Genomic DNA, 25,246 nt, shown 5'->3' on the forward strand with positions numbered 1-25,246 from the left:
CAACGACACGTGTCACATGGAGATGTTGTCAACGAGTATGTGAACTTGTAGGGTCGTATTAAAGAATACGTTTGTTTGACTGAAAATGATGCAACAAAATATTTGGACTCTCAGCATGAGGTGGTACAGGGTAGAGGATAAGTAATCTTGAAAGTAGGACTGGTTCTTGATGTGATAATATTACCAACGTGTGTTGTATTGGTTGGTTTGTGACATAATAGTAGCACTGCAACAACATATTTTAAACAACCATTATTCACTACTTTAAGTTAATTGACAATTTATGCTACACGAAAAACAAATGGAACACTAGACCGGTACCAATAAGAAAGTTGGAGATATTTGCAAGCAGGGATTTAAATTACGTAGGAAAATTGTGATACACTAACCGAAAGAGTTGATCCCGTCTCAACTATGTAGATCAAAGGCATTGATACAAACATTTATAGTGATATATGCATATAATATATAAGATGTGTATGACATATACAAGAGATATTGGGTTCATCGAGTTAGGTTGGGTTATAATGAACATAACCCAATTTCAGCCTAATAGACATGATTTTAAGATTTTATAACTTTATTAGGTATCGAGTAGCTTCAAGTTAGATTATTTCGGGTTAAGATCGGTCTGTTTTGTACATACATACACTCATGTCTACAATTTTCTCAAGAATAATCATTAGAGCATATTCAGTAGATTCTTCAAAATTAAGAATCAAAAGTAAAATATCTAAAGAAGGTTTATATTCATTTTCAACAGATTCTCCGTTTCGGAGATCACAATATGAATTACATTATTAAAATATCTAATATATCTCACAATATATTATTTATCTTTGCTATACATCTAATTTCAAGTATTTTCATCGGTAGAAAGAATATATTTTTCTCTTCATATAATCATTTTTGGAAATGATTATAGAGTTCTTTAAATGTATAGATTTTCATACTATTTATTCTACTTTCTTCATTTTAATACAAATTATATTTAAAAAAAAAAAATACATTGAAAATGATCTTGTATCATACCACACAAAACACCCATTTCCATTCACACTCAGCTCCCCAATAGGGGCAGAAGGCCATGTAGGCATTTAGGGGCCATGACCCATGGGTTTTTTTATTCATTAAGTGTGTATATATATATATATATATATATATAATTGTTCAAACGATAACATTTTCATTTTACGAGAACGTGAGAACATTCTTTTTATATAGATAATCACATGTGATACTATTTTCATCACATATGATATACATGTGATACTAAATAAGAGACACGGACGATTTCCGATGCGATATTGGTTGCGGGCCAAGTCGCCCTTACACCACTAATCCTCTCACAAGTATTATCACATGTGATAAGGGTGTTGTTGATATAATATATAATCTATCAAGACCATCACATGTGATGCTAAATCATAGACGCAAACAACCTTTGGCGCGACTTAAATCGTAGAACACGTCGTCCGTACATCACAAGGTCTCCTCACGCTACTATCACATGTGATAAGAGTATTTTCACGTTTTCGCAAAATGGAGGTGTTCTGGTTTGAACCTCCGCCTATATATATAATGTATATTGGCTTTTCGTTGTTAATTCCATTTTTTTATTTGGCCCCCACTGGAGTCCACTAAGCTTTTAATCCGGCGCAAATTTCTTAATCCCTAAAAACTAAAGTCCATAGTCCACAAAAGTCTAAAGTTGTTGATTCTTCATGGCCACATGCCCATATCGATTGACAGACTTATGCGAGCAACTTATGAACAAAATTACAATCTCCAACCTTCATTATTGAAATTACAGACCTGTTGATCTATCCTCCCTCCCCATGTTGACCCCTCTCAAGTGATTCGATTATCAAGCTCCAGCCTCTCGCGGTCTCATCCTCTACAGTCTCCAATCTCCACGGAAGAGCAAAATGAAGAACTAAATCCGAATGCAAGTGGAATCCATGTGATCTTAACTTCATCTTCATCAAATATTCCGATTACAACCCCTAAATCAAAGGGTTTTATACATTTTATGTTTCTATTCAAGTTTTAAGATGCTATTGTTTGATTATGATTAGGTTCAAATTTGTTTGAAACTTTTTGATATTTTGAATGGGTTTAAAACGCGATTACTTGAGTCAATGAGTCTTTTAAGCGGTTGCATTTAGAGGCCACAATGAAAAGTTGGATTCTATTAATAGGGGAATTTTCTTGAAATGTTGGAGGCACTTAGTGAGTTTAGCACCGAGCTTAAAAAATTATTTTGTCGTGCTCCCAGATATGCATCATATACATCATTGTTTATTTAAAAAGAAAATTTGAATCTTATATAAAATAAGGTAAGACAAATGATTTGTGAGGAAAGTTGTGGTTGAAAGTTTTGTTTACTTGTTGACGAAGCACATGATGAGTCTCATAAAGAGCAAATGTCAATTGTTTTGATATTTGTTAATAAAGAGGGTTTTATTATAGAGTGTTTCTTTGGATTTTTTACATATACGTGAGTACAATGCACTACAACACAAAAACGCCCAAGGAAATTGTGGAGGATTTAAAGGTCGCGAAAGATCGACATGTTCCACTTTGATTAGCGATGTTTGACATTTTCATATTTGACATCTAGTTTTAGAGTTTTACTATGTTTTAATCTTATATATTATATTTTTGAAAATATATAATATGTTTTTGAAAATATATAATATATTTTTGAAAATATATAATATATTTTTGAAAATATATAATATATCATATCCGACCCATATGATTGGAAAACTTGTTTTCCGCCACTATCCCAAACACTTAAAAACCCCGTAATCACACATCGTATAATGATTGCCCAAATTTGCCAAAATAGCCGTTTAGGGGTGATTTTGTAATTCAATCATAGTTGGAGCAATTTTTGTAATATTTTGAGATAAAAAATGGGAACAACTGATATACAATTTTAATTTAGATCCACCAAAGGCCTCTTCAGGCTTCACTCTCTCTGTCTCGCCCCCTCTCAGATTAGATCTCTCTTTTTCATTTGGATTTTAAGCTTCTGCATCCCAGAACACGACTACGTACTTTCCCCATTATATCTCTCGAGATCTCTCGTTCACGAGGGATTATCGACGGTTTTGTGTCTCCGGGTGGTCTCAAGTTTATCAGTCGGCGATTCAATCTACTTGGAACATATCGGAGATCAAAAGTACATCTGATCATTCGTTGTTTTGATCAATCTCGCCACCACCATGGCGGCCGCTAACGCTCCGATCACTATGAAAGAGGCACTCACGGTATGTAAATCTCTACAAAAAAACCTAGGTTTATCATATACACTTGTATTGACAGATTCACACTTATATTATGCCAAACATAGCTTGAATTACACAATTCTTGTTGTCGCAACCATGCGTACTTATTTTGAGGATTCTTGAGACGGCGGTTAGGATACTTGAAATGACGTAAACGAATTCTTGAACTTCTTGACCATCGTATTGCTTAGATTTGTTAGATTAACGGTACTATCTTTATCTAAAACTTAAATATCTCATGCTAGAATATATTTGACACTATGATATTTTGGAAACCTAACTTAATATAGGCGATTTTCTTGATTTAACGGCCCTTTGTGTTTGTTTAGGGTTAGCCTGATGGAATAACTGTTGCTAGCCTTTGCACTCCACTAATTTTTAAATTAATGGTATAGGAAGGACCAACAAGGGTGCTGATAGATTTGCATTAGGAAGCGTACTTCATTTTGATGCATGTTTAATAGATGTCTAGATCTGTGGGGCATGATGAATCTGCTTCTCAAGCGAAGTTTATCGTGATTCGTGACCTATTGTGCATGGTTTGATTATTTTTTTTGTTTCAATTGTGTTTTGTTGTTGCAGTTGCCAAGCATAGGGATCAATCCGCAGTTCATTACATTTACCAATGTTACAATGGAGTCAGATAAGTTTATATGTGTTCGTGAAACGTCTCCTCAGAACAGTGTGGTGATTATTGATATGAGCATGCCAATGCAGCCATTGAGGAGGCCAATCACTGCTGATTCAGCTCTTATGAATCCCATTTCCAGGATCCTGGCTTTAAAAGGTACTACTTATTAAGTTTGTAAATCTGTGGATATGGTTTGAACCATGTTGAACTTAGTGGCATCACTGAATTGAGAATTTTGAAATACAATAAACACATCTACAGTGCTCATTGCTTTTGTGGTTCTTTTCATACTGATGGTAGAACTAGTGTTAGGTATTTGAATGATATGCTGGAGCACCGTAATGCATTAGTATACTTGCATACCCGTAACACATTACTACATGTTCATGCCCTATTTCCCTGGCATTGTTTTCAAAACAAGTATTTGTGAATCTATGCTTAAAGGGACCAAAGAATGCAGTACGTGAGAACTGTAAGGCATAGTGTTAAACAACTCTAAATGTACCAGATTCTATAGTTTTCTGATATCTCTACTCTCGTTTGGACATGAGCTTCATTTATAATACTTCAGCATGTTTTGGCAATAAATCCCTGAAAATTGTAGCAACGATTTTAAAAAAATAACAAGGTCAGTTTTATCTTTTTCTGCTAATTGATCGTGTAATTTTCTTGAAGCTCAACTCCCTGGGACTACTCAGGATCACTTACAGATATTTAATATTGAGATGAAAGCCAAAATGAAGTCTCATCAGATGCCTGAGCAGGTGACAACTTTTTGTAACTTATAATTTTACGAGTTGTGTCTGCCAAAATTTATTTGGCCTTATCTCATTTCCTTCTTCAGGTTGTCTTCTGGAAGTGGGTTACTCCTAAGATGTTGGGCATGGTAACCCAGACATCAGTATATCATTGGTCAATTGAAGGTGCATTGCATTCTTTGTGTCTTAATCTTATGGCATGTAAAATTAAGATCATATTTTCTGAACTCAGTGTTCAATCTTTTCTGCACAGGTGATTCTGTGCCTGTGAAGATGTTTGATAGAACAGCCAATTTATCAAACAATCAGATTATTAATTATAAGTGCGATCCATCTGAGAAATGGTTGGTGTTGATTGGAATTGCCCCTGGCTCACCAGAGGTTTGTTGTTACTTCATTAATAGAATGTGAACATATAACATGTTCCCTTTTATGATAATTTAATCTTCAACAGCCAATTTATCAAACAATCAGATTATTAATTACAAATGTGATCCATCTGAGAAATGGTTGGTGTTGATTGGAATTGCCCCTGGCTCACCAGAGGTTTGTTGTTACGTCATTAGTAGAATGTGAACATATAACATGTTCCTTTTTATGATCATTCTATTTTTAACAGTTGCTTATAATATCTTATGCCATCTAAACACCAAACCTGACTTTACTTTTATTTTGGCTGAGTGATCGTTAGATTATTATCTGTTTTTGTTCTGGTATTTACGGCCTCTTGTTCTGCTGTGCATTGAGCCTAATTCGTTGTCAACCTGTCACAACCAGGACACACCATCTGTCGTTGCTCCACTTCTAGTGATAAGCTGATATGAAATAATTGAATCTTTCCTATGCTCTTTCGTCAGAGACAACTTTGCTATGCATGGCTTGCTGTAGTTAAGGGTGTTTCAGAGAGTCTGCAAATGTAATATGATCCTTGAAGTGGAATTTCTACGAAGCTATTTCATTGCAATCGAGTTAAGGGTGTTGGTGTGTTGTATTTGATTGCAAGTAGGATGCATTTGCCAGTAGGTGCATGCAAATATTTAGGTGATTGCTTGTACGGGGTCCTGAAGGGAATGGATGGTAGTATAGAATGAATTAGGAAGAGCTGTCCATGGTCTGGTTTTTTGTAGCTTTGTTTTATGCCAGTTCTTGTTTTCCTGTCTGATTACGATTATGTATGTGCACATTAGTGGGAAATGATGGTGAAATCTAGATGGACTTTTGAAATGTTATTTGAAAAAAGTTTCACCTAGTTAGGTAACTAACACAAACTTCTACAATTTTTTCTTCACATGAGGTGCAGTTTTTTAAATTTAAATAATTTTTAACCCATTTTTTGTTGTTCACAGAGACCACAGTTGGTCAAAGGAAATATGCAACTTTTTTCTGTTGATCAGCAGCGGAGTCAAGCTCTTGAAGCACATGCAGCATCATTTGCCTCTTTCAAGGTACACATACTTTCTTTAATACTATAACTGAAAAGCAGATAATTTCTTTCTATTTATTTTCTTCTTTGAGCTAGTTGCATAAAATATGATTGCATATATTTACATTTTAAACAGGTTCCTGGCAATGAAAATCCTTCTATTCTTATTTCTTTTGCAACCAAAAGCTCCAATGCTGGACAAGTTACATCAAAGTTGCATGTCATTGAGCTTGGTGCCCAGCCAGGTCTTATTCTTCATAGTTGTATTTTAAACCTTTGATTATTGCTTTTCATTGGCATATGCTTGTTTTCTGCTAATCTGATTCTTTTCTCTTAAAAAGAAGAAACAATGTTTTTGAAATACAAAGGCGTGATGGATTTTTGTTTCTCTGTATATGTGCACGTCTATGGTTTGGCTCTGGTCTATATGTATATATTTTTATAAGATGTATCGGTTAGTTTTGGTGCCTGTTGAAAGCCGTTTACATCTACTTTCAGAATTTGTATAGCTGTTGAGACAATATTTATGAACTAAATGGTTTCTCTTTATTGTGTTTCTTCTTATATACTACATGTCTACGTCTAATGCTTGTAGATTCTTTTTTGTAAATATAATGCAGGGAAGCCCTCTTTTACCAAGAAACAAGCAGACCTCTTCTTCCCTCCGGATTTTGCAGATGATTTTCCAGTTGCCATGCAGGTACTTCGTCTGCCATTCATGTTTATGGAACTTTTTCTTGTTCAAAGATTCTCTGAAACATATTATTGTTGACTTTGCAGATATCTCACAAGTATGGTTTGATCTATGTGATCACCAAGCTGGGGCTTCTATTTGTATATGACCTTGAAACAGCTACTGCAGTTTATAGGAACAGAATTAGCCCAGATCCAATTTTTCTGACCTCTGAAGCTTCATCAATTGGGGGCTTTTATGCTGTCAATAGACGTGGTCAAGTCTTACTTGCCACTGTAAATGAATCAACAATTGTGCCTTTTGTTAGTGGACAAGTAAGTTTCTGAAGTTGTTTCATCAATGATTGACATGCAAATTCTTCTTATCTTGGAATCCTAACATGACATGTTAGTGCAGTTAAACAACCTGGAGCTTGCTGTCAATCTTGCAAAAAGAGGAAACCTACCTGGTGCAGAGAATTTGGTAAATTTCTTTTCTTTTTCTTGGTCTTTTGAGAATCTTGTTATGTGTGCATCAGTTTTCTGAAGTAGAGTAAGAAAATATATTGGCATAATGGTACCATGCTTATAAAGTTCAGCAAGTAGTTTGTAGTACATGTAAAATTGTGATTTTGTAGCTGTTCACTTGATTTTAAGTTAAACCTTTTCAGCTTCTAGCTGTATGCAACATTAAAGCTTTCTGGCTTTTGTATGACTAAGTAGAACTAGACTGGTCTTATATTGCATAGTGATGAGTAGATTTGGCATCAGAATTTGAAGTGAGCATGCCCCTCCAAAGTCGAAAACCAAAAGCATTAGCTCCCTGATTGTACAAATTATTTCTTCCTTCATGCTGCTCCCCATGCAATTTTGTCTTATTCTTGGGATATTAACATCATATGTCATCCTTAAAAGATCATGCTCAACTTCTATCTTAGATGTACATTTAGAATGATAATTATGTCCTATGGTAGAAGTTCAGATGGGATCATATTCACCTTTTCTGGGAAAGGAATTTTTTTTGGATCATATTCACCTTCATGGTTCCATTCTATGGAAACAAGGATTGCGAAATAAAGAAACAGTATATATAAAATTGTCACTCTGCCTGCTGGAATTTGGTTGAGAACATGGATTTAGACGCTTCAAATCTGTGGCAAAATTGCATCTGCAGTATTAATATTATAAGTTCTGGATCATAGTGTGCTGGTTTTCTTAGTTGCTTTAATATCTTTTAAGGAAAAACATGCTATATTTGGTAAATAGAATAATATGATGAAGTTGTTTTAGGTTTTGGAAGCTAATATGACAATCAGAAACCATTTAATTTTATTTTAAACTCATGCATAGGGTGTTTCAGTAGAAATAGATGAGAATACAACAATTTCTTTCAGTATGTCCCTGAGAGTGAAGTTTGGGTTTCTGCCAATGATGAATCTCATGCTAGAGTTGTTCTCGTAGATATGTTTTTTTTGCTAAAATATTTTTGATGATGAATTATGCATAAAAGAGATTCAAGAACCCGGTATGAAGTTTACAAGATTCATTGTTGAACTAATGGGCTTGTGGAGGAAGAGTGGTTGTGTCTATGAAGGTTTAGACTTGTAGCAGTGAGGTATGTAAGATCTTTTGAATTTATGTTAGGCTGGGGGATTTTTAGAGGCACATACCCTAAACCTCTCACTTGACCCTAAAGTATCTTCAGTTTCTTCCAAGAATATCAACTGCCCAGCTGGATCTGTAATCTTTGAGATGCATAGTTATTAGTTGCTTTTAGTTGGGACTTGGTAGATCAATTAATCACCTATATCACGGAAACATTCAGTTTGTTTGGTTAAGCAAGACAAAGTTCTGTATGGAACTATGGAAGTGTAAGACCTTTATTTGTTACCAAGTTCATTGGGGATGATCGGCTTTAACACCAGAAGAGACTAAAGCTCTACAGAGCCTGAGTGGTACTTGCTATTTTTGTCATTAGTGAAAATTCGTAATGATGTGTTCTGATGACCAATTTATGTATCATCTTATCTCAGGTTGTACAACGTTTTCAAGAATTATTTGTCCAAACAAAGTATAAGGAGGCTGCCGAGCTTGCTGCAGAATCTCCTCAAGGCATTCTCCGTACACCAGATACAGTTGCAAAATTTCAGGTATATACTTCATTAAGTGCAATAATGTCATGGAAACAGACCAAGTCTGGTTGTCATCTCCAAAAGATATATTCTCTAATCAAATTTTTTATACTTGTTTAAACTTTATTTACCTCTGTATATTTCATTGCAGAGTGTACCTGTACAAGCTGGCCAGACACCACCATTATTGCAGTATTTTGGGACGCTTCTAACTAAAGGAAAACTAAACGCATTTGAATCGTTAGAACTATCTCGCCTAGTTGTCAATCAGAACAAGAAGAATCTTTTGGAGAATTGGTTGGCTGAAGACAAGTTGGAATGTAGTGAGGAACTTGGAGACCTTGTGAAGGTTGAAAAACGTGTTAAAGCTTTTTTGGTCTTGTGCTGTCTACAGTTTATCTTCATCTAAATTTGGTTTCCTTATTTACTTGTAGACTGTGGATAATGATCTTGCATTAAAAATTTACATCAAAGCGAGAGCAACTCCAAAAGTTGTTGCTGCTTTTGCCGAGCGAAGAGAGTTCGACAAAATTTTGATCTACTCCAAGCAGGTAGGTCAAACTTTCACCAAAGTAATTCCTAGGCGTTAGTGTTACAGTACAGCTATAGTCGAACAGTTTGCCTGCTTTTCTTTCAAACGGATTTTCAATATTACTTTGTCACATGTCCTCGTAAAATAACACCTGAATTGGTGCAGGTTGGATATGAACCTGATTATTTGTTCCTTCTGCAAACAATTCTTCGATCAGATCCACAGGTACTAATTTTGTAGTTTAAGCAGTTGCCAGAGATAAATATATCAATATGTGGGGCACGATTTTATGTGCATGGAAGTAGGATTGGTAACTTTGTTTTGTGTTCTTCAGGGAGCTGTTAATTTTGCCTTGATGATGGCCCAAATGGAGGGAGGTTGTCCTGTTGATTACAACACAATAACAGATCTTTTCCTTCAGGTTTGATCATCAATTAATATGTTCTCATAAAAAAATCTCTAGCGTTAATAATATACTTCTGCTTATAGTGTGACTACTTTTCTGATCTCGGCGTCTCTGGAAACATGCAACTGAATGGATCCTATAATTTAACCAATTTCCAATGCTTTCTTTTCTTTCATCTGTTCAGAGGAACTTGATACGTGAGGCAACAGCCTTCCTCTTGGATGTCCTTAAGCCTGATTTGCCAGAACATGCTCACTTGCAAACCAAGGTTGCATTTCACTGATGCTAATAAACTACTATGTTGTTACCTAAGATAGCTATGATTTCATAAATTTTTAATGTTATGCAGGTTCTTGAAATCAACTTAGTAACATTTCCTAATGTTGCTGATGCCATATTAGCAAATGGCATGTTCAGCCACTATGACCGGCCTCGTATTGCTCAACTCTGTGAGAAAGCAGGTCTTTATGTCCGAGCTCTTCAGGTTGGCTAATCTCCCAAAACTTGTCTGTTTTTTCGGAAGCTGTCACTTGCATGACCGAAACTTCTATATTCTGCTGCAGCACTACAGTGAATTACCTGATATCAAACGTGTCATTGTGAATACTCATGCAATTGAGCCGCAGGTTTGTCTATTACTGGACTTGGTTTACTTAAAACATACCTGATATGAACTTTTAGTATTTGGTTTACTTAAAACATATCAGGTTTGTCTATATACCTGATATGGGATTTTAACTTAAAACATAGCTCTGATTCTCTTCTGTTTTCAGTCTCTCGTAGAAGTTTTTGGGACACTATCTCAGGAATGGGCACTGGAGTGCATGAAAGATCTTTTACTGGTCAATTTGAGAGGAAACCTTCAGATAATAGTGCAGGTAATGTCATGTTATTCAATATGAACTTTTAGTATTTGGTCAAACCAGGTGAAGCAGAAGTTGGTTCATTCTGTGTGAATTGTCTTTTCCCAATATGACTAAATGTGATTTGTGCTTGTAGGTTGCCAAAGAATACTGCGAGCAGCTCGGTGTTGAATCATGCATTAAACTATTTGAGCAATTTAAATCTTATGAAGGCCTTTACTTCTTTCTGGGATCGTATTTGAGCTCCAGGTAATCTGGTTAAATAAGGAAATATTGAAATACATAACTTCTACTTTGTTGATGTCTTGTGTTGTGTATCCACACTGACCTGTGCTCGATATTGCAGTGAGGATCCTGACATCCACTTTAAGTACATTGAGGCAGCTGCCAAGACAGGGCAAATTAAGGAGGTTGAGCGTGTAACGAGAGAATCAAATTTCTATGATGCTGAGAAAGCCAAGAATTTTCTAATGGAAGCCAAGCTTCCTGATGCAAGGCCTTTAATCAATGTGTGTGATCGCTTTGGCTTTGTCCCTGATCTCACTCACTACCTCTATACCAACAACATGCTGCGGTATATCGAAGGTTATGTTCAGAAGGTGTGGCTTATGGCAATTTTCTTATTGTTCATTTATAGGTGTTTGCAAAAGCTACTGTATGTGAGTGCCTATGTTGCATCTGTATAGGTCAACCCAGGGAATGCACCTTTAGTTGTAGGACAGCTTCTAGATGATGAGTGCCCTGAGGACTTCATTAAAGGTTTGATTTTATCTGTTCGTTCTCTGCTTCCAGTCGAGCCTCTTGTGGACGAGTGTGAAAAGAGGTTTGTTTAGCCTTGCTTAATTGTGGTTTATGCTCATTCTCTTAATTTGCATCCCTATATCATTTGCTTGTGTTTTTTCAGGAATCGACTTCGGTTGCTTACTCAATTTTTGGAGCATCTTGTGAGTGAAGGAAGCCAAGATGTCCATGTGCACAATGCTTTGGGTAAAATTATCATTGATAGCAACAACAATCCCGAGCACTTCCTCACCACCAACCCATATTACGATTCACGTGTTGTTGGGAAGTATTGTGAGAAGCGGGATCCCACACTTGCTGTTGTTGCATACCGCAGAGGGCAATGTGATGATGAACTTATCAATGTAACAAGCAAGAATTCTCTGTTTAAGTTGCAAGCCAGGTACTCAATTTGTTCTTGCTCATCACATATGAATTGGCTAATATTGTTTGAAGATTTGTTAACTGATATAATTAAGTTTGTTTTAGATATGTTGTGGAGAGGATGGATGGGGATCTTTGGGAGAAGGTTCTTAACCCCGAGAATGAGTACAGAAGGCAACTCATTGATCAAGTTGTATCTACTGCTTTGCCTGAAAGCAAGAGCCCAGAGCAGGTTTCTGCTGCTGTTAAGGCTTTTATGACTGCTGATCTTCCCCATGAACTAATTGAGCTTCTTGAAAAAATTGTCCTTCAAAACTCTGCTTTTAGTGGGAATTTCAATCTACAAAACCTTCTTATCTTAACTGCCATTAAGGCTGATCCTTCACGAGTTATGGACTACGTCAATAGATTAGACAACTTTGATGGACCTGCTGTTGGAGAGGTTGCTGTAGAAGCACAATTATATGAAGAGGCATTTGCTATATTCAAGAAGTTCAACTTAAATGTTCAAGCAGTCAATGTATTGTTGGATAACATTCAAAGTATTCCACGGGCTGTGGAGTTTGCATACCGTGTTGAGGAAGATGCTGTATGGAGTCAGGTGGCTAAAGCTCAGCTCAGGGAGGGACTAGTGAGTGATGCAATAGAGTCGTTTATTCGTGCTGATGATGCCACTCAATTCTTGGATGTTATTCGTGCTGCTGAGGATACAGAATGTTATCACGATTTAGTGAAATATTTACTGATGGTTAGGCAGAAGACCAAGGAGCCCAAAGTGGACAGTGAGCTTATCTATGCGTATGCAAAAATCGACAGATTAAGTGACATTGAGGAGTTCATACTCATGCCAAATGTAGCTAATCTTCATAATGTTGGTGATCGCTTGTTTGATGAAGCCTTGTATGAAGCTGCAAAAATAATATATGCTTTCATATCGAACTGGGCGAAGCTGGCGGTCACACTTGTTAGGCTGCAACAGTTTCAAGGTGCGGTTGATGCTGCTCGTAAGGCAAATAGCGCAAAGACATGGAAAGAAGTTTGCTTTGCTTGTGTCGATGCTGAGGAGTTCCGCTTGGCACAGATATGTGGGCTGAATATTATTGTGCAGGTAACATTTTGTAATCTTTTGGTGTCTATTGGATTAAAAATGTTATTTATTGGCTTAATATCTATGGTGGTTTATTTTTAAATTGGCGAATGATGCTCGTTCTCATATTTGTAGGTGGATGATCTGGAAGAGGTCAGCGAGTACTACCAAAATAGAGGATGCTTCAATGAGCTCATTTCTCTTATGGAGAGTGGTCTAGGGTTGGAACGTGCTCATATGGGCATCTTTACTGAGTTGGGTGTCCTTTATGCCAGATACCGTTATGAGAAGCTGATGGAGCATATTAAACTCTTCTCAACCCGTCTTAACATTCCAAAGCTAATCCGAGCTTGTGATGAACAACAGCACTGGAAGGAACTAACCTATTTATATATTCAATATGACGAGTTTGATAATGCTGCCACGACTGTCATGAATCATTCTCCCGAGGCTTGGGATCATATGCAGTTTAAAGATATTGTAGTTAAAGTGGCAAATGTGGAGCTCTATTACAAGGCTGTCCACTTCTACTTACAAGAGCACCCTGATCTTATTAATGATGTTCTCAATGTCCTTGCACTGCGTGTTGACCATACACGTGTAGTGGACATTATGCGAAAGGTTTGTGCATCCTATGAAGAACTTTAATTTCTTTATAGAGTGAAAAACAAGTGTGACCATCACACCTGATTTTAACTTCCCAAAAACCCTTATATTAATGATGTTCTCAATGTCCTTGGAAGACTTTTATCATCTTCCAACAATTTTTACACGTATAATAAAGTTAGGATCAAGTACCGTAATGTTTTTAATAGATTTTTGCGCATCATCTTAACCATGTATAGTGTAGGTTTTTTTGTTACTGTGACTGACTTTACAAATCACAGGCGGGCCAACTTCCTCTTGTGAAACCATATATGGTTGCAGTTCAGAGCAACAATGTATCTGCTGTAAATGAGGCATTGAATGAAATATACGTTGAGGAGGAAGACTATGACCGGTTGCGCGAATCCATTGATTTGCATGATAACTTTGACCAGATTGGCCTTGCACAGAAGGTGTGTTCAATCGCATAAACTTTGTGGGCGGAGAGGGCTTGTTTCCAATTGAGTCGATTATGATTTGATGCATCGTTAATGTCCTTGCAGATTGAGAAACACGAGCTTCTTGAGATGAGGCGTGTTGCTGCATATATTTACAAGAAGGCAGGTAGGTGGAAGCAGTCTATTGCATTGTCTAAGAAAGACAAGGTTTACAAAGACGCCATGGAGACTGCATCACAATCCGGGGACCGTGAGCTAGCAGAAGAGTTGCTTGTTTATTTCATCGAGCAGGTACAAATTTATTATTACCAGATATCGATACTACCATTACATCAAATGACAATTAAAATCCTGTTGAATACGTAATCTAAGGGAGGCTATACCTTCAACATATTCCGAGTTAAATTGTTGAAAGAAAAAGAAAAGATCTCTCTTCATATCTAATTGAAAAGCTTAACAATGATTTTTTCTGTTATACTCTCTAATGGGCCATTGTGGTGTTGTACCAACATACATTTTTTCCCCTCCAAAAATAGGCTTTTTGTATGATCATCCATTCCAAAAGAGTAATAGTTACTTGGAAAATTTGTTATCTTCTTGGAAATAGCCTCTCTTTTTCTTGGGACAGAGTTAAGGCTAGTGTAGATAAGCCCCACCAGACCCTGCCTCTGGATGAGATATACTGGGTTTGTTGTTGGTTTGGCTATCAATTTATAAATTATTACTGTTGTTTAATGTTGATCAAAATTTCTTGGTTTTGTTTGATTTATTGTTAGACTAAATTAGAAGTGCAGCATATACTGGGTTTGATGTTTTTGAATGAAATCACTTTGGTAAAATCACTGTGTTCTTGGTTATGCAGGGAAAGAAGGAATGCTTTGCTTCCTGTCTATTCGTTTGTTATGATCTAATTCGTCCAGACGTTGCTCTTGAGCTCGCCTGGTTGAACAATATGATTGATTTTGCCTTCCCATATCTGCTCCAGGTAAATTTACCACATTCTTTTTCTTTCTTCTTCTTCATACTTGGCAAATGGAACTTAGCTTGATCAGACATCAACTCCAATCCTTTAATTTGATTTCCTTCAGTTTATCCGTGAATATACCGGCAAAGTTGATGAACTAGTCAAGGACAAGATAGAAGCAATCAAGGAAAATAAGGCCAAGGAGAATGAAGTGCAGGATGTAATTAAGCAGCAGGTATATTTCTTTGTTTCATTCTTATGCTTATTAAATAATATATTCTTTTATTTAAAGCAGCTACATTGACAGTTGTGCTTCGGTTAATTTGCAGAACATGTATGCTCAACTGCTACCTCTTGCACTACCTGCACCACCAGGTATGGGTGGAGGAATGGGTGGAGGATTTGCTCCTCCACCACCACCTCCTATGGGTGGAATGGGGATGCCACCGATGCCCCCATTTGGAATGCCGGGAATGAGCTCTTACTGATACTTGGGCAATGGGTGAATAGCGGTGGTTGGTTGTTGGTCAATGGTGAGAGAGGAAATTTGACATGGTTCCCGGTCGGCCAGTTTTTGGGAACTGTTTAATTGGCCCCCTAGTCAAATGAGAATTTGCTTGTTTTGGGTGGGGGATAAAGCTGAGAATTTGCTTGTTTTCGGTGGGGGATAAAGCTGAGAATAATGACAAGTGTGTTTCTACTTTTTAGGTGTGGATATGTTTTTCTTGTAATATTTTTGGGTAGTCGAGTCATTTTTTGCAGGTGGGTAGGAGGGCAGGCAAGATGATGGAGTATAATTATGTATTATGTACCAGAAGAAGGGATCGGTAGGAGGGATGGATCATGCAACTTCTTATCATTTTATTTTTGGCTTGTATTTTTCTTTTGAGACTCGCGTTTGGTCTTGTACTCGCATTCTCAATTTTATTTTTGAATTGTAGTATATTCTTTTGATTTTTGTAGTTGAAATTTGCCTTCAATTCTCTACACCGTCTTTAGCCTCTCGCTGGACTATGCTACTTTTCACATTTTTTGTTGTTGTAAATTGTAATCGGGGGTGTTTGAGTTAGTTTGAAAATCCTCAGTAGACCCAATGATGGTTGAATTAGCAATCTATGAAGCGGAGCATTAAACCCCATAAGTGTGTACTGGGTAAGAGTCTACACCTCACTTATCTTATCGTGCAAGATTTTTGGCCAAGATTATTGGTAAGCGTCATTTACTATGTCATTTGTGTAAATCGTGTAATGGTATCTTCACTCACCAGGTAAAATTCTTGGTTATTGTCATGCCCTTATCATATATGATTTTTCAATCTTTGGCTCCTTGTCATGTTCATGCTGCAAACACTTTGGTAATCGGCATGAACTGGTTGCCAAACGTTTAGTGGATAAGTGTTTACTTGCAAGAGATTATAATTTTCACTTACTTTATCGATCAACATTCTCAGTTATCAAAATAGATTGTTGGTAACATATTTTACAGGTAATCGTTGACTGGTTAAGAGTTTTAACCCTCACTTACTAGGTAAGATTCTTGAAATTGTCTGCGTCTTATTAGGTAAGATTTTTGTTTCTTGCCATAATCATTAGATAAGGTAATGACATCCAAAAAATGCTTACTCAGTTGCCAGTAAACATTTGTAGACAACCTGTCCATTCGGGGATCTGCAAAACCAGATTAGGCCACTTTTGGTGATCTATTCTAAAACCAAATGCAAGCGCCACCGGACATAGTTCTATATAAAGAGACGTGCAAACAGAAAAATTCAAAATGCAATACATCAATTACTTTGGGTTCTTTATGTTGACAAAATTTCAAAATGCTAAATGATGGTTTTAATCCGATTATTTTAATTAATAGAAAATAAAATAACATTCCACTTTACAAACATCGCAGAACGGCAGAAGCCTCCGTCTTCAAGTCTTCCTTAATTTCTACCCAAACTCAACCACACCCTTCTTTTAAAATTTCTCATTGCTACCGATAACATCTAAAAAATGGTGATGGTGATGGTCAATCTTACCATCATTCGGATATTGTTAGTGTCAGCAATAGTCTCCCTAACTGTAAGATTGATTTTGATTTTAACTGTCTGCCGGAGTAACAGAAAGAGGGCCGTAGGGTTCTTTCATCCTTACACCAACGACGGCGGCGGTGGAGAGAGAGTTTTGTGGTGTGCAGTTAAAGCTATTCAAGAAGAACAACCTGATCTAGATTGTGTCATCTACACCGGTGATCATGATGCTTCTCCAGACAGCCTCATCCGTCGCGCCCTCGATCGCTTTGGTGTTACCTTGATTTCTCCTCCCAAGGTAATCCCCTGTGTTTCTGTGATTAATTGCCTAAATTCATGTTTCATGATTCTAAAACTTAACTATAGTGAACCCTTACTGTTGGAACCACAAAGTCTAGATACTGCAACTCAAAGTATTTTAAATTAATTATGCATACTTCGATCCATTTCAACTGACAGTACATGTTTTTTTGGAATCTAAATCTAAGCACAACCTGTTCAAAGAAATTCAAATGAATCATGTCATGAAGTAACTTAAATCATCAACATATTAAAAGAATTAACCTGTGTTTAAGTTCCATAGTTGATTGGGATGGATCTCCATCTTAGGATCCTGATTTGTTGATGCTATGTTGCCAAATCTGTTGCATTGTTTATTTGGTAAGCAAAGTTTATGATAGTTCTACTGTTTCTATCAGGTTGTGCATTTACATAAAAGGAAATGGATCGAAGAAACAACCTATCCTCGCTTCACTATGATCGGTCAAAGTTTTGGTTCGATCTACCTTTCATGGGAAGCTTTGAACAAATTTGTTCCATTTTACTATTTGGATACTAGTGGATATGCCTTTACCTATCCACTCGCCCGCCTTTTCGGGTGCAAGGTCCTTTGCTACACTCATTACCCAACAATCAGCTTGGATATGCTCTCCCGAGTCCATTCACGGAGTTCCATGTATAATAATGACTCTGTTGTTGCTAACAGGTTTGTTGCATAATTGTTAGATTTGTTGTTTCAATTGAAATCTTTCAAATTGCTTGATTAGTATATCAAATTTATGTTGATGTTTTTGAAGTGTGAATCTGAAAGACTGAAAGATTAATTGTCTTGGCAGCTTTCTGTTGTCCCAGTGCAAACTTGTTTATTACAAATTCTTTAGCTGGATGTATGGATTTGTTGGTTCTTGTGCAAATCTTGCTTTGGTTAATTCTTCGTGGACACAGTCGCATATTGAGAAGCTTTGGAGAATCCCAGATCGTATTAAACGAGTGTATCCTCCTTGTGATACGACCGGGTTGCAGGTTTTTCTCTTTCTATGCCTTTTGCTTAATTTTGCAATAAAATTGGATGATTCTCCCCTTATGCTCCGTTTGTGAGTCATCGATCGTGAACTTGCAGAAAGCTTTGTGCATAAACAAATCTGGCGTAGTAGAATAATTTCAAGATATGTTTTAGGGAGGTAAATATCATCTCTTGATAGGCAAACTTCGGTAAAAACATTACTGTCACACTTTGTCCATTCCTATCAGTTAATTTGATTAAAATTGGGCAACAATGATATACTGGATACAATAGTAAGGTATAAGTATGTGATAAATGGCATTTTTATCTATCTTCTTTGATATGCCATGTATAATATTTGTGGGCTTGTCCTATGGTTAATAAGCAAAAGAACTGGTCAACTGGAGTAGGGATAGATAGCTTTGAGCATTTAATCTCAATTCAGAGCATGAAACTAAAGTATTATTGTTTCAATTGATCCAAGTAATCAAGCTGGGAGTCTTCACAAAAGCAACCAATGACAGATCTGCATACATCCCATTCCCTAGAACCCTCCTCCGGTGGGATATACCGGTCTCGTGTGGTTTGGTTAATTAAGCTCGATTAATGAGACTGCAATTGTTAGATGCTAAGTTTTCACCAAAAATATTAGTAGAATGTCATGCATTTTATCATATTATGTTCTGGATCCTCTTGGTTTTGGGGATGTGTATATGTATACCTTTTTGCATGTACCCAATCTGATTAAATTCTAACAGGCACTTCCATTGGAAAGAGAAGCAACACCGCCCAAAATCATTTCAGTGGCTCAATTTCGACCAGAGAAGGTGTGCAATTTTCATAAAGACCTTATAGTTATTAATTTGCAAGATCTCTAATCTCCAATCTCTCATATTTGGTCATCTTATAATTCTACGTCAGGCGCATACTCTTCAGCTTCAGGCTTTTGCACATTCCGTCAAGAATCTAAATGCGGACATTCCTAGGCCCAAACTCCAGTTTGTTGGTAGTTGTAGAAATGATGCTGATGAAACAAGATTGCAGAACTTGAAAGATTTAGCTATCAAACTGAAGGTAGAAGAGGATGTAGAGTTCTATAAGAATGTGACCTACAGGTTTGTCTCACTTGACTTCAATCCCTTATATCCATAAATGCTTTTGCCTTCTTAGGGGAAGTTATGATGAGAACCATAAATATTTTGAGAACCTGGGAACCAACTATTTCATGTATAATTCATGATGCATATCCCTGAATAATTATGAATATTATTCATCATGAATATCATCTATTTTCATCATGAATAATTTTTATCATTAATATTTATCATGCCATTAATCACGAATATATCATGAATAGTTAGTTTCCCTGCTCTCAAAATATTTACGGTTCTCATTTGAACCTACCCCTACTCACTTATACCACCATCAGCCGACAAGTTTTCTAAACTTTTGCTTTAAATTGCAGAGAATTAGTAGGGCTTTTGGGCAGTGCAACTGCAGGCATTCATTCAATGATGGATGAACATTTTGGCATTAGTGTCGTAGAGTACATGGCTGCAGGAGCCATACCCATTGGTAACCAATTAAACCATGGTGGATTCTTTTTATTATTACATGAGCCAGTCTCAAATAGCTAAAAAGGCATGTTCTTGGACCCTTTTCAGCTCATAATTCAGCTGGCCCAAAGATGGACATCGTGTTACCTGAAGAAGGAAAGCAAACCGGGTTTCTTGCTGAAACTGTCGAAGAATATGCTGATGCAATTTTGAAGATTTTAAGGATGTCAAAATCCGAGAAACATGAGATCGCTGCAGCTGCAAGAAGACGAGCTAGCAGATTCTCAGAACAGAGATTTTATGAAGATTTTAGAGCTGCAATTAGACCAATTATAAACCACTCTTTCGGGTGATACAGCAAACTTGTTAGGAGATGAAAGATAAACTAACGTAGAGAAGGATATCGTCACAATAGGGCACTTCTATACAGTTTTCAAGAAACACAAAATCACATATTTATGTATCTTTTTTATCTGGGAATTTTGTTGGATGGTAAAAGGCGGTTATAGATCGTAACCTTTTGGCCTTATCAATCAAAAGTTACATAGAGACTTGTTTCCAATAAGGGCTGATTACTAAACACTTGTTGAGTAAGCGTTTACCAACAAGGAAAATTACCCAAACTTACCTTATCATGTAACATTCTCGACCGTCGAAACGGAGTGCTGGTAAGAGTCTTAAACCCGGGAAGCGCTTACCCGGAAAGAGTTTTTTTCCTCACTTACAGAATAAGACTTTCGGTCCTCGTTATGCCTCTTATCAGCTAAGATTTCTGTTCTTATCATGCTAAATCGGTAAGGTGAGTAATATCTTTAAGCGCTTATCTGACAAACATTTAGCAAACGGCCCCAACGCTCGAGGTCATGCAAGAACTTTTATCTTCCGTGAGAAGCATGAGGACTCAATAAAAGCAATGGATGATTTTTAGTTGTTCGATCACGAGGCTCACAAAGATGTGGTGTCATTGATGTAATTTAGTGGAATATTGGTGGGATGGATGTCTATTGGATTGTACCAGTAATATACCTCACATACCTTAACATGAAAATCTTAACGTATCATAATATGAAAAATAATGAACTTGATTTCATATCTCATGCACATTAATATGATAAAGGTAAGTACGGTCGCCAAAGGCAAAGACCAAAATGCCCATCCTTCACAAAGAAGACGCACGATCATCGTGGTTCGATCAAAAAGTTGCAAAGTGGAACTCACGAGAAGAGGAATGGACTAATTTTGGGTAAAGAAAACATCTTTTAAACTTGTGGACCAAATATGTAAATTAATCAAAGTATAGGGACCATATGGGGTGGAGCGCAACTAGCAATTTATAATCTTTTATATGACTGGGGGAGCAGGAGTGAAGTTGGATCACTTTAGCGCCACAGATTATTTTGGCTCTGTATTCACTCAATCTGTACTTTTTTAATGGTTGGAACGTGAAAATTCGAACTCAAATCCAATGGTTGTTTCCTTGAATTCATTCGTCAGCTTCACTTCCACGGTATGTAATCGTATTCTTGCTGCCTTCCATTTTCCTCCTTCGATCTTGTTGCTACTTTTCCGTTTTACTCTTTTCAGTTTTGATCAGATTGAGTAATAGTGCGATTAATCTGATTTGAAAGTTTGTTAACGTGGTCCGAATCGTTTCGAGATTGGAGGATTATATGGTTAAAATCAACGCCTGTATGGAGTAGGGAGAAATTGTATTGATAATAATTTAGGGTTCATTGGGACTGCAAATGGAGGAGTTAGTTCAAAGAGTCATGGTGCTTGAACTGTTTATAATGTTTATTGAATCTAATTATGATAAGATAGAAAATTATGGATAAGGAATTTCTCGTATGCGTGATTCAGAAATTACTTTTACTTCTTTTTGATAAACACGCATAATTCGAGATACGAAGAAGAAATCACTATAGGCAATATTCAGATCTACGGGTTTGCTAGGCTTTTAGTTTATTCAACTCGATTTTGGCTCTATATCTAAAAACACTTCCATTTTCCGAACTTAATAACCTATAATATTATATTAATTAATTCATGGTGATACATGTGATTAAACTCAGGTACTGATACAATTCAGTTCTTTCCATGAGTAAAATATATGTAAACAGAGTTGGTGCTAGGATATATGTTAGTTCATTTTGCTGTACGTTATTTAGTGCAAAATATTTCATAAAATAGGATCTTTTTTAATCCAAAGTAGAAAAAGGGAGATATTTTCTTGTTCATCCTCTTTTTCTTACAATTTTGGATGGCGACGCCAAATATGCTAGAAAAAGGGAGATATTTTCTTGTTTATCCATTTTTGATCACATAAGTTCACCAAGAATGAAGTTGCAAGTAAAAGTTGTGTCACTGATATTTGTTTATATATGTAAAATGACCAGTGTTGGAGATTGCTTATTAACTTATTTGATTTTTTAACATGTAAAAATTTATTTTTCATCATTTATATTTGACAAAAATTTATATCAATAAGATTAATAATTAACAAACATTAATAAAATAGGGTTAAAATGGTAAACTGGTAATAAGCAGTTTTTCATAAGTCAGAAATGATTAACTTATCAAAAACACTAGCATTCAGCTTATCACCGGTTTGGTACCGGTATAAGCAGTTTTATTTTTCCTCATCCAAACACTAGCATTCAGCTTATCACCGGTGCCAGACTGAAATGAGTCAAAAAACACTTTAAATAAGCAATGCCAAACACCCCCTTAATATTGAAATTCCGTGAAATAGCAGAGTAAAAAAGATCATATATGATGCATATGCTTTCCTCAAATGATAACCACTAAATGACCATTTTTTACATTTCCTCCATCCTGTTTTGTTAACCACCAATCACCTATACTATAATGTAACAGTGGAACACCTTGAGTTGCACATACACTCTTTAGCTTACTCTCCTTCCTCAAAGTATTACTCGTTCCATTCCACATGAAGAGTCCACTTTACAATATATAGGAACATAAAGATAATCTTCTTTAGACAATTCCATTATATATGCACTGTGAAAATACCACCAACCTTAAGGTGTGTTCCTGGTTAACAACTCGGTGATGTAACCAAACCGATAGGGTGTGCACCCCCACAAAATTGCACCCTCAAATCACCAAATACGGGGATTCTGCAAGAGGTAGAACCATAGAACCACCCTGCTTCTTCGCTTTAGAGTGTGGTGTGTGGGCACCAAATAAATGTACTTGAGTCATCCCAATTGAGTTATGCTAAACTCAACCTTCTTTCAGGGATGATCTTTTTTTGACATATCTGTCACTTTTGCTTGTATGGTAGATAAAATGGTATCTGTCATATCCCATAACCAGTGATAGTATACATTGATCCGTCCGTTGCAAGAAAAATACATAATTTTTTTGTGGAGGTCAATTGTTCCTTGACCATCACAAAGTACTTTGTAATAATTTGACATAAAACTGATTTTACAGAGAATCCTTTAGTCATAGCATCTTTTGTTCTTTCATATTCAAAAAGACACTTGGGTTGCTTTGTTGATAAGGTAACACATTTTTGCACCTTGGATTAGAAACGACTATGTGCTGCAAATTGTACTTTGCAGCCTAGCTACATAGTAACATAAGTTGCATCTTTAACGTAGATACTGAACCTTGCTATGATAAAACGTGTTGGGATCTTATAATCGATTTTGGTGATTTATATTTGTGATGGGTACATGTTGAAGACAATTTTAATGATGTATTTGGTTTGATATATTGTTAAAAACACAGGCTAACCATAAAAATGTCCCAAGAGTGTGCATAGGAGCTTCAATGCTAAAGTCCAGCCATTTCTCATCCCCTTCTAGAACGCTTCTTATTAGTAGACCAATACGTTCAAGAAATGGAAGGTCTCTTTTAGTTGCAAACGGTGATCGCCTAGCAACAGAAATCAGTACCAAGACTTCAGAAAGTACCGAAACCGAGCCTGTCAAAAAAAACCCTGAAGCTTCTAATGGATCCATTTCTGCCTCTGAACCGATACAAGAAACAGATAACGCCGAGATAAATGCCATCCCAAAAAGATCGAAGTTAACAGCAAGAGAGAAGTTAAGGGCAGCAAGAGTTCGCAGTCGTAACTCAGAACCAAAGCCAGTCGTGAAAGCAGAGCTTGGAAGCAAAGTATTGGAAGCCCTGAGGGAAAACGATAAAATCACAGGGAAAAAAAGAACAGGTCTTCCTGAAGCGCCGACGAACTTGTTCGATGACAGTAAACGTGGAATGCCGAAAAAGGGGTTGACCTTTGAGCTGCCAGTTGGGTGGGATGTGTTTCTGATCATCCTTTCAGTGGTTGTGATCAGCACGGTGATGTTTACAACAACTTTTGTGGTGTGGAAAATGGGTGCCATTCACTTTAACGAGTACTAGAAAATAGATGTTGTTGGGTACTTCTCTTGTTTAAAGCAAATCATATACTTGAATGTACAACTTTAGCTTCGTCAATCTTTTTGTTTATACATTCCACTCCTATAAGCTGCTTCTATTTGAAGAACGTTCCACTTGAAACCTTTATCATCTTCATTCTTCTTTTTTGCTCTCTCTGTGTCGTCTGGTTTTTGTTAGGATGCATGTAGAGAATTAAGGGGGTGTTTGGGATTGCTTATAAAGACAACTTATTGACTTATTTCGGTGTGACACCGGTAATAAGCACTTTTAAGTGTTTGAATAAATAGCTTATACCCGTGCCAAACCGGTAATAAGGAGTTTTTGAAGAAGTTAAACCATTCTAACTTATAACAACTTGATAAGGACTTTTGTACAAAAGCATAAATTGTTTCAAATAAGATTCCAAACGCCTCCTAAAAGTCAAAATCTCTAAAACAAATCTCTTTGATTATCTTGGATATCCAACCCGCTAAGCAAGCCAACTAATCCCAAGGCGACCACCTGCTTTACAGATAGCTCGAAGTCACCGCATTTAAACCTTTGTGGCCACAAAAGGATTTTTATTCTTCCTTGAATTTGAACCTGAGACCTCCTGTTACTTTTGACCTTTGGAGCTAAGCTCAAACCAATCAGGCACCACCCTTGTGGTTAAATCTCTAAAAATATTTACATTTAACTAAAACAGATTCTCTATTTTAGAAATTCAATATCTATTGTATTATTAAAATATTTTATAAATTTATCATCGCAATACAGTTTTTAAAAAGAATTTATATAAAATAATCAATCTCATTGGTAGGAATCAACAAAAAATCAATCTCTCTCTCTCTCCACATATCAACTTTTAGATAATTTTCTAAACTTAAGTTTTCTCTGATTTAAATAACAATATATGAAATTTATTGAAGTGAAATACAAAAAAAAAAACCTCATTTTTTTTTCTATTTTAATGAATATGTCTAAGATGCTCTAAAATAGTAACTAATAAATATTAGCTCAAACACAAT

At 36.4% G+C, this 25,246-nt stretch overlaps 3 protein-coding genes across 8 annotated transcripts; all 3 read left to right on the forward strand.

Moving 5' to 3' along the window:
* The first annotated feature begins 2,994 nt into the window (after window positions 1-2,994).
* Window positions 2,995-15,933, forward strand: LOC112509026 (clathrin heavy chain 1-like). Of its 6 annotated transcripts, XM_025113894.1 has the most exons (31): window positions 2,995-3,278; window positions 3,879-4,083; window positions 4,603-4,691; window positions 4,772-4,850; window positions 4,939-5,008; window positions 5,174-5,231; window positions 6,032-6,130; window positions 6,245-6,353; window positions 6,729-6,808; window positions 6,889-7,116; window positions 7,199-7,264; window positions 8,814-8,930; window positions 9,064-9,261; window positions 9,347-9,463; window positions 9,610-9,669; window positions 9,779-9,865; window positions 10,035-10,118; window positions 10,200-10,334; window positions 10,414-10,476; window positions 10,624-10,728; window positions 10,850-10,962; window positions 11,060-11,312; window positions 11,400-11,536; window positions 11,618-11,896; window positions 11,983-12,985; window positions 13,100-13,585; window positions 13,852-14,022; window positions 14,113-14,298; window positions 14,870-14,992; window positions 15,096-15,206; window positions 15,301-15,933. In XM_025113894.1, the coding sequence occupies exons 1-31, from the start codon at window positions 3,234-3,236 to the stop codon at window positions 15,457-15,459; spliced, it is 5,115 nt and encodes a 1,704-aa protein (XP_024969662.1). In that variant the 5' UTR covers window positions 2,995-3,233; the 3' UTR covers window positions 15,460-15,933. The 6 variants fall into 6 exon arrangements, with proteins under 6 accessions (XP_024969662.1, XP_024969692.1, XP_024969665.1 ...); XM_025113924.1 differs by lacking the exon at window positions 5,174-5,231 and having other exon boundaries at window positions 4,939-5,066; XM_025113910.1 differs by lacking the exons at window positions 2,995-3,278; window positions 3,879-4,083; window positions 4,603-4,691; window positions 4,772-4,850; window positions 4,939-5,008 and having other exon boundaries at window positions 5,104-5,231; window positions 6,889-6,899; window positions 6,971-7,116.
* Window positions 15,934-16,825: 892 nt separating this feature from the next.
* Window positions 16,826-20,340, forward strand: LOC112517745 (GDP-Man:Man(3)GlcNAc(2)-PP-Dol alpha-1,2-mannosyltransferase). Its single transcript, XM_025125123.1, has 7 exons — window positions 16,826-17,286; window positions 17,687-17,973; window positions 18,104-18,290; window positions 19,029-19,097; window positions 19,192-19,385; window positions 19,736-19,845; window positions 19,935-20,340. The coding sequence occupies exons 1-7, from the start codon at window positions 16,972-16,974 to the stop codon at window positions 20,177-20,179; spliced, it is 1,407 nt and encodes a 468-aa protein (XP_024980891.1). The 5' UTR covers window positions 16,826-16,971; the 3' UTR covers window positions 20,180-20,340.
* An 825-nt stretch (window positions 20,341-21,165) lies between these two features.
* Window positions 21,166-24,362, forward strand: LOC112527903. Its single transcript, XM_025138758.1, has 2 exons — window positions 21,166-21,333; window positions 23,586-24,362. The coding sequence occupies exons 1-2, from the start codon at window positions 21,292-21,294 to the stop codon at window positions 24,219-24,221; spliced, it is 678 nt and encodes a 225-aa protein (XP_024994526.1). The 5' UTR covers window positions 21,166-21,291; the 3' UTR covers window positions 24,222-24,362.
* Window positions 24,363-25,246: the final 884 nt, after the last annotated feature.

The sequence above is a fragment of the Cynara cardunculus genome (genome assembly GCF_001531365.2).
Source record: "Cynara cardunculus var. scolymus isolate 2C chromosome LG 1, CcrdV1, whole genome shotgun sequence".
NCBI classification, from domain to species: domain Eukaryota; kingdom Viridiplantae; phylum Streptophyta; class Magnoliopsida; order Asterales; family Asteraceae; genus Cynara; species Cynara cardunculus.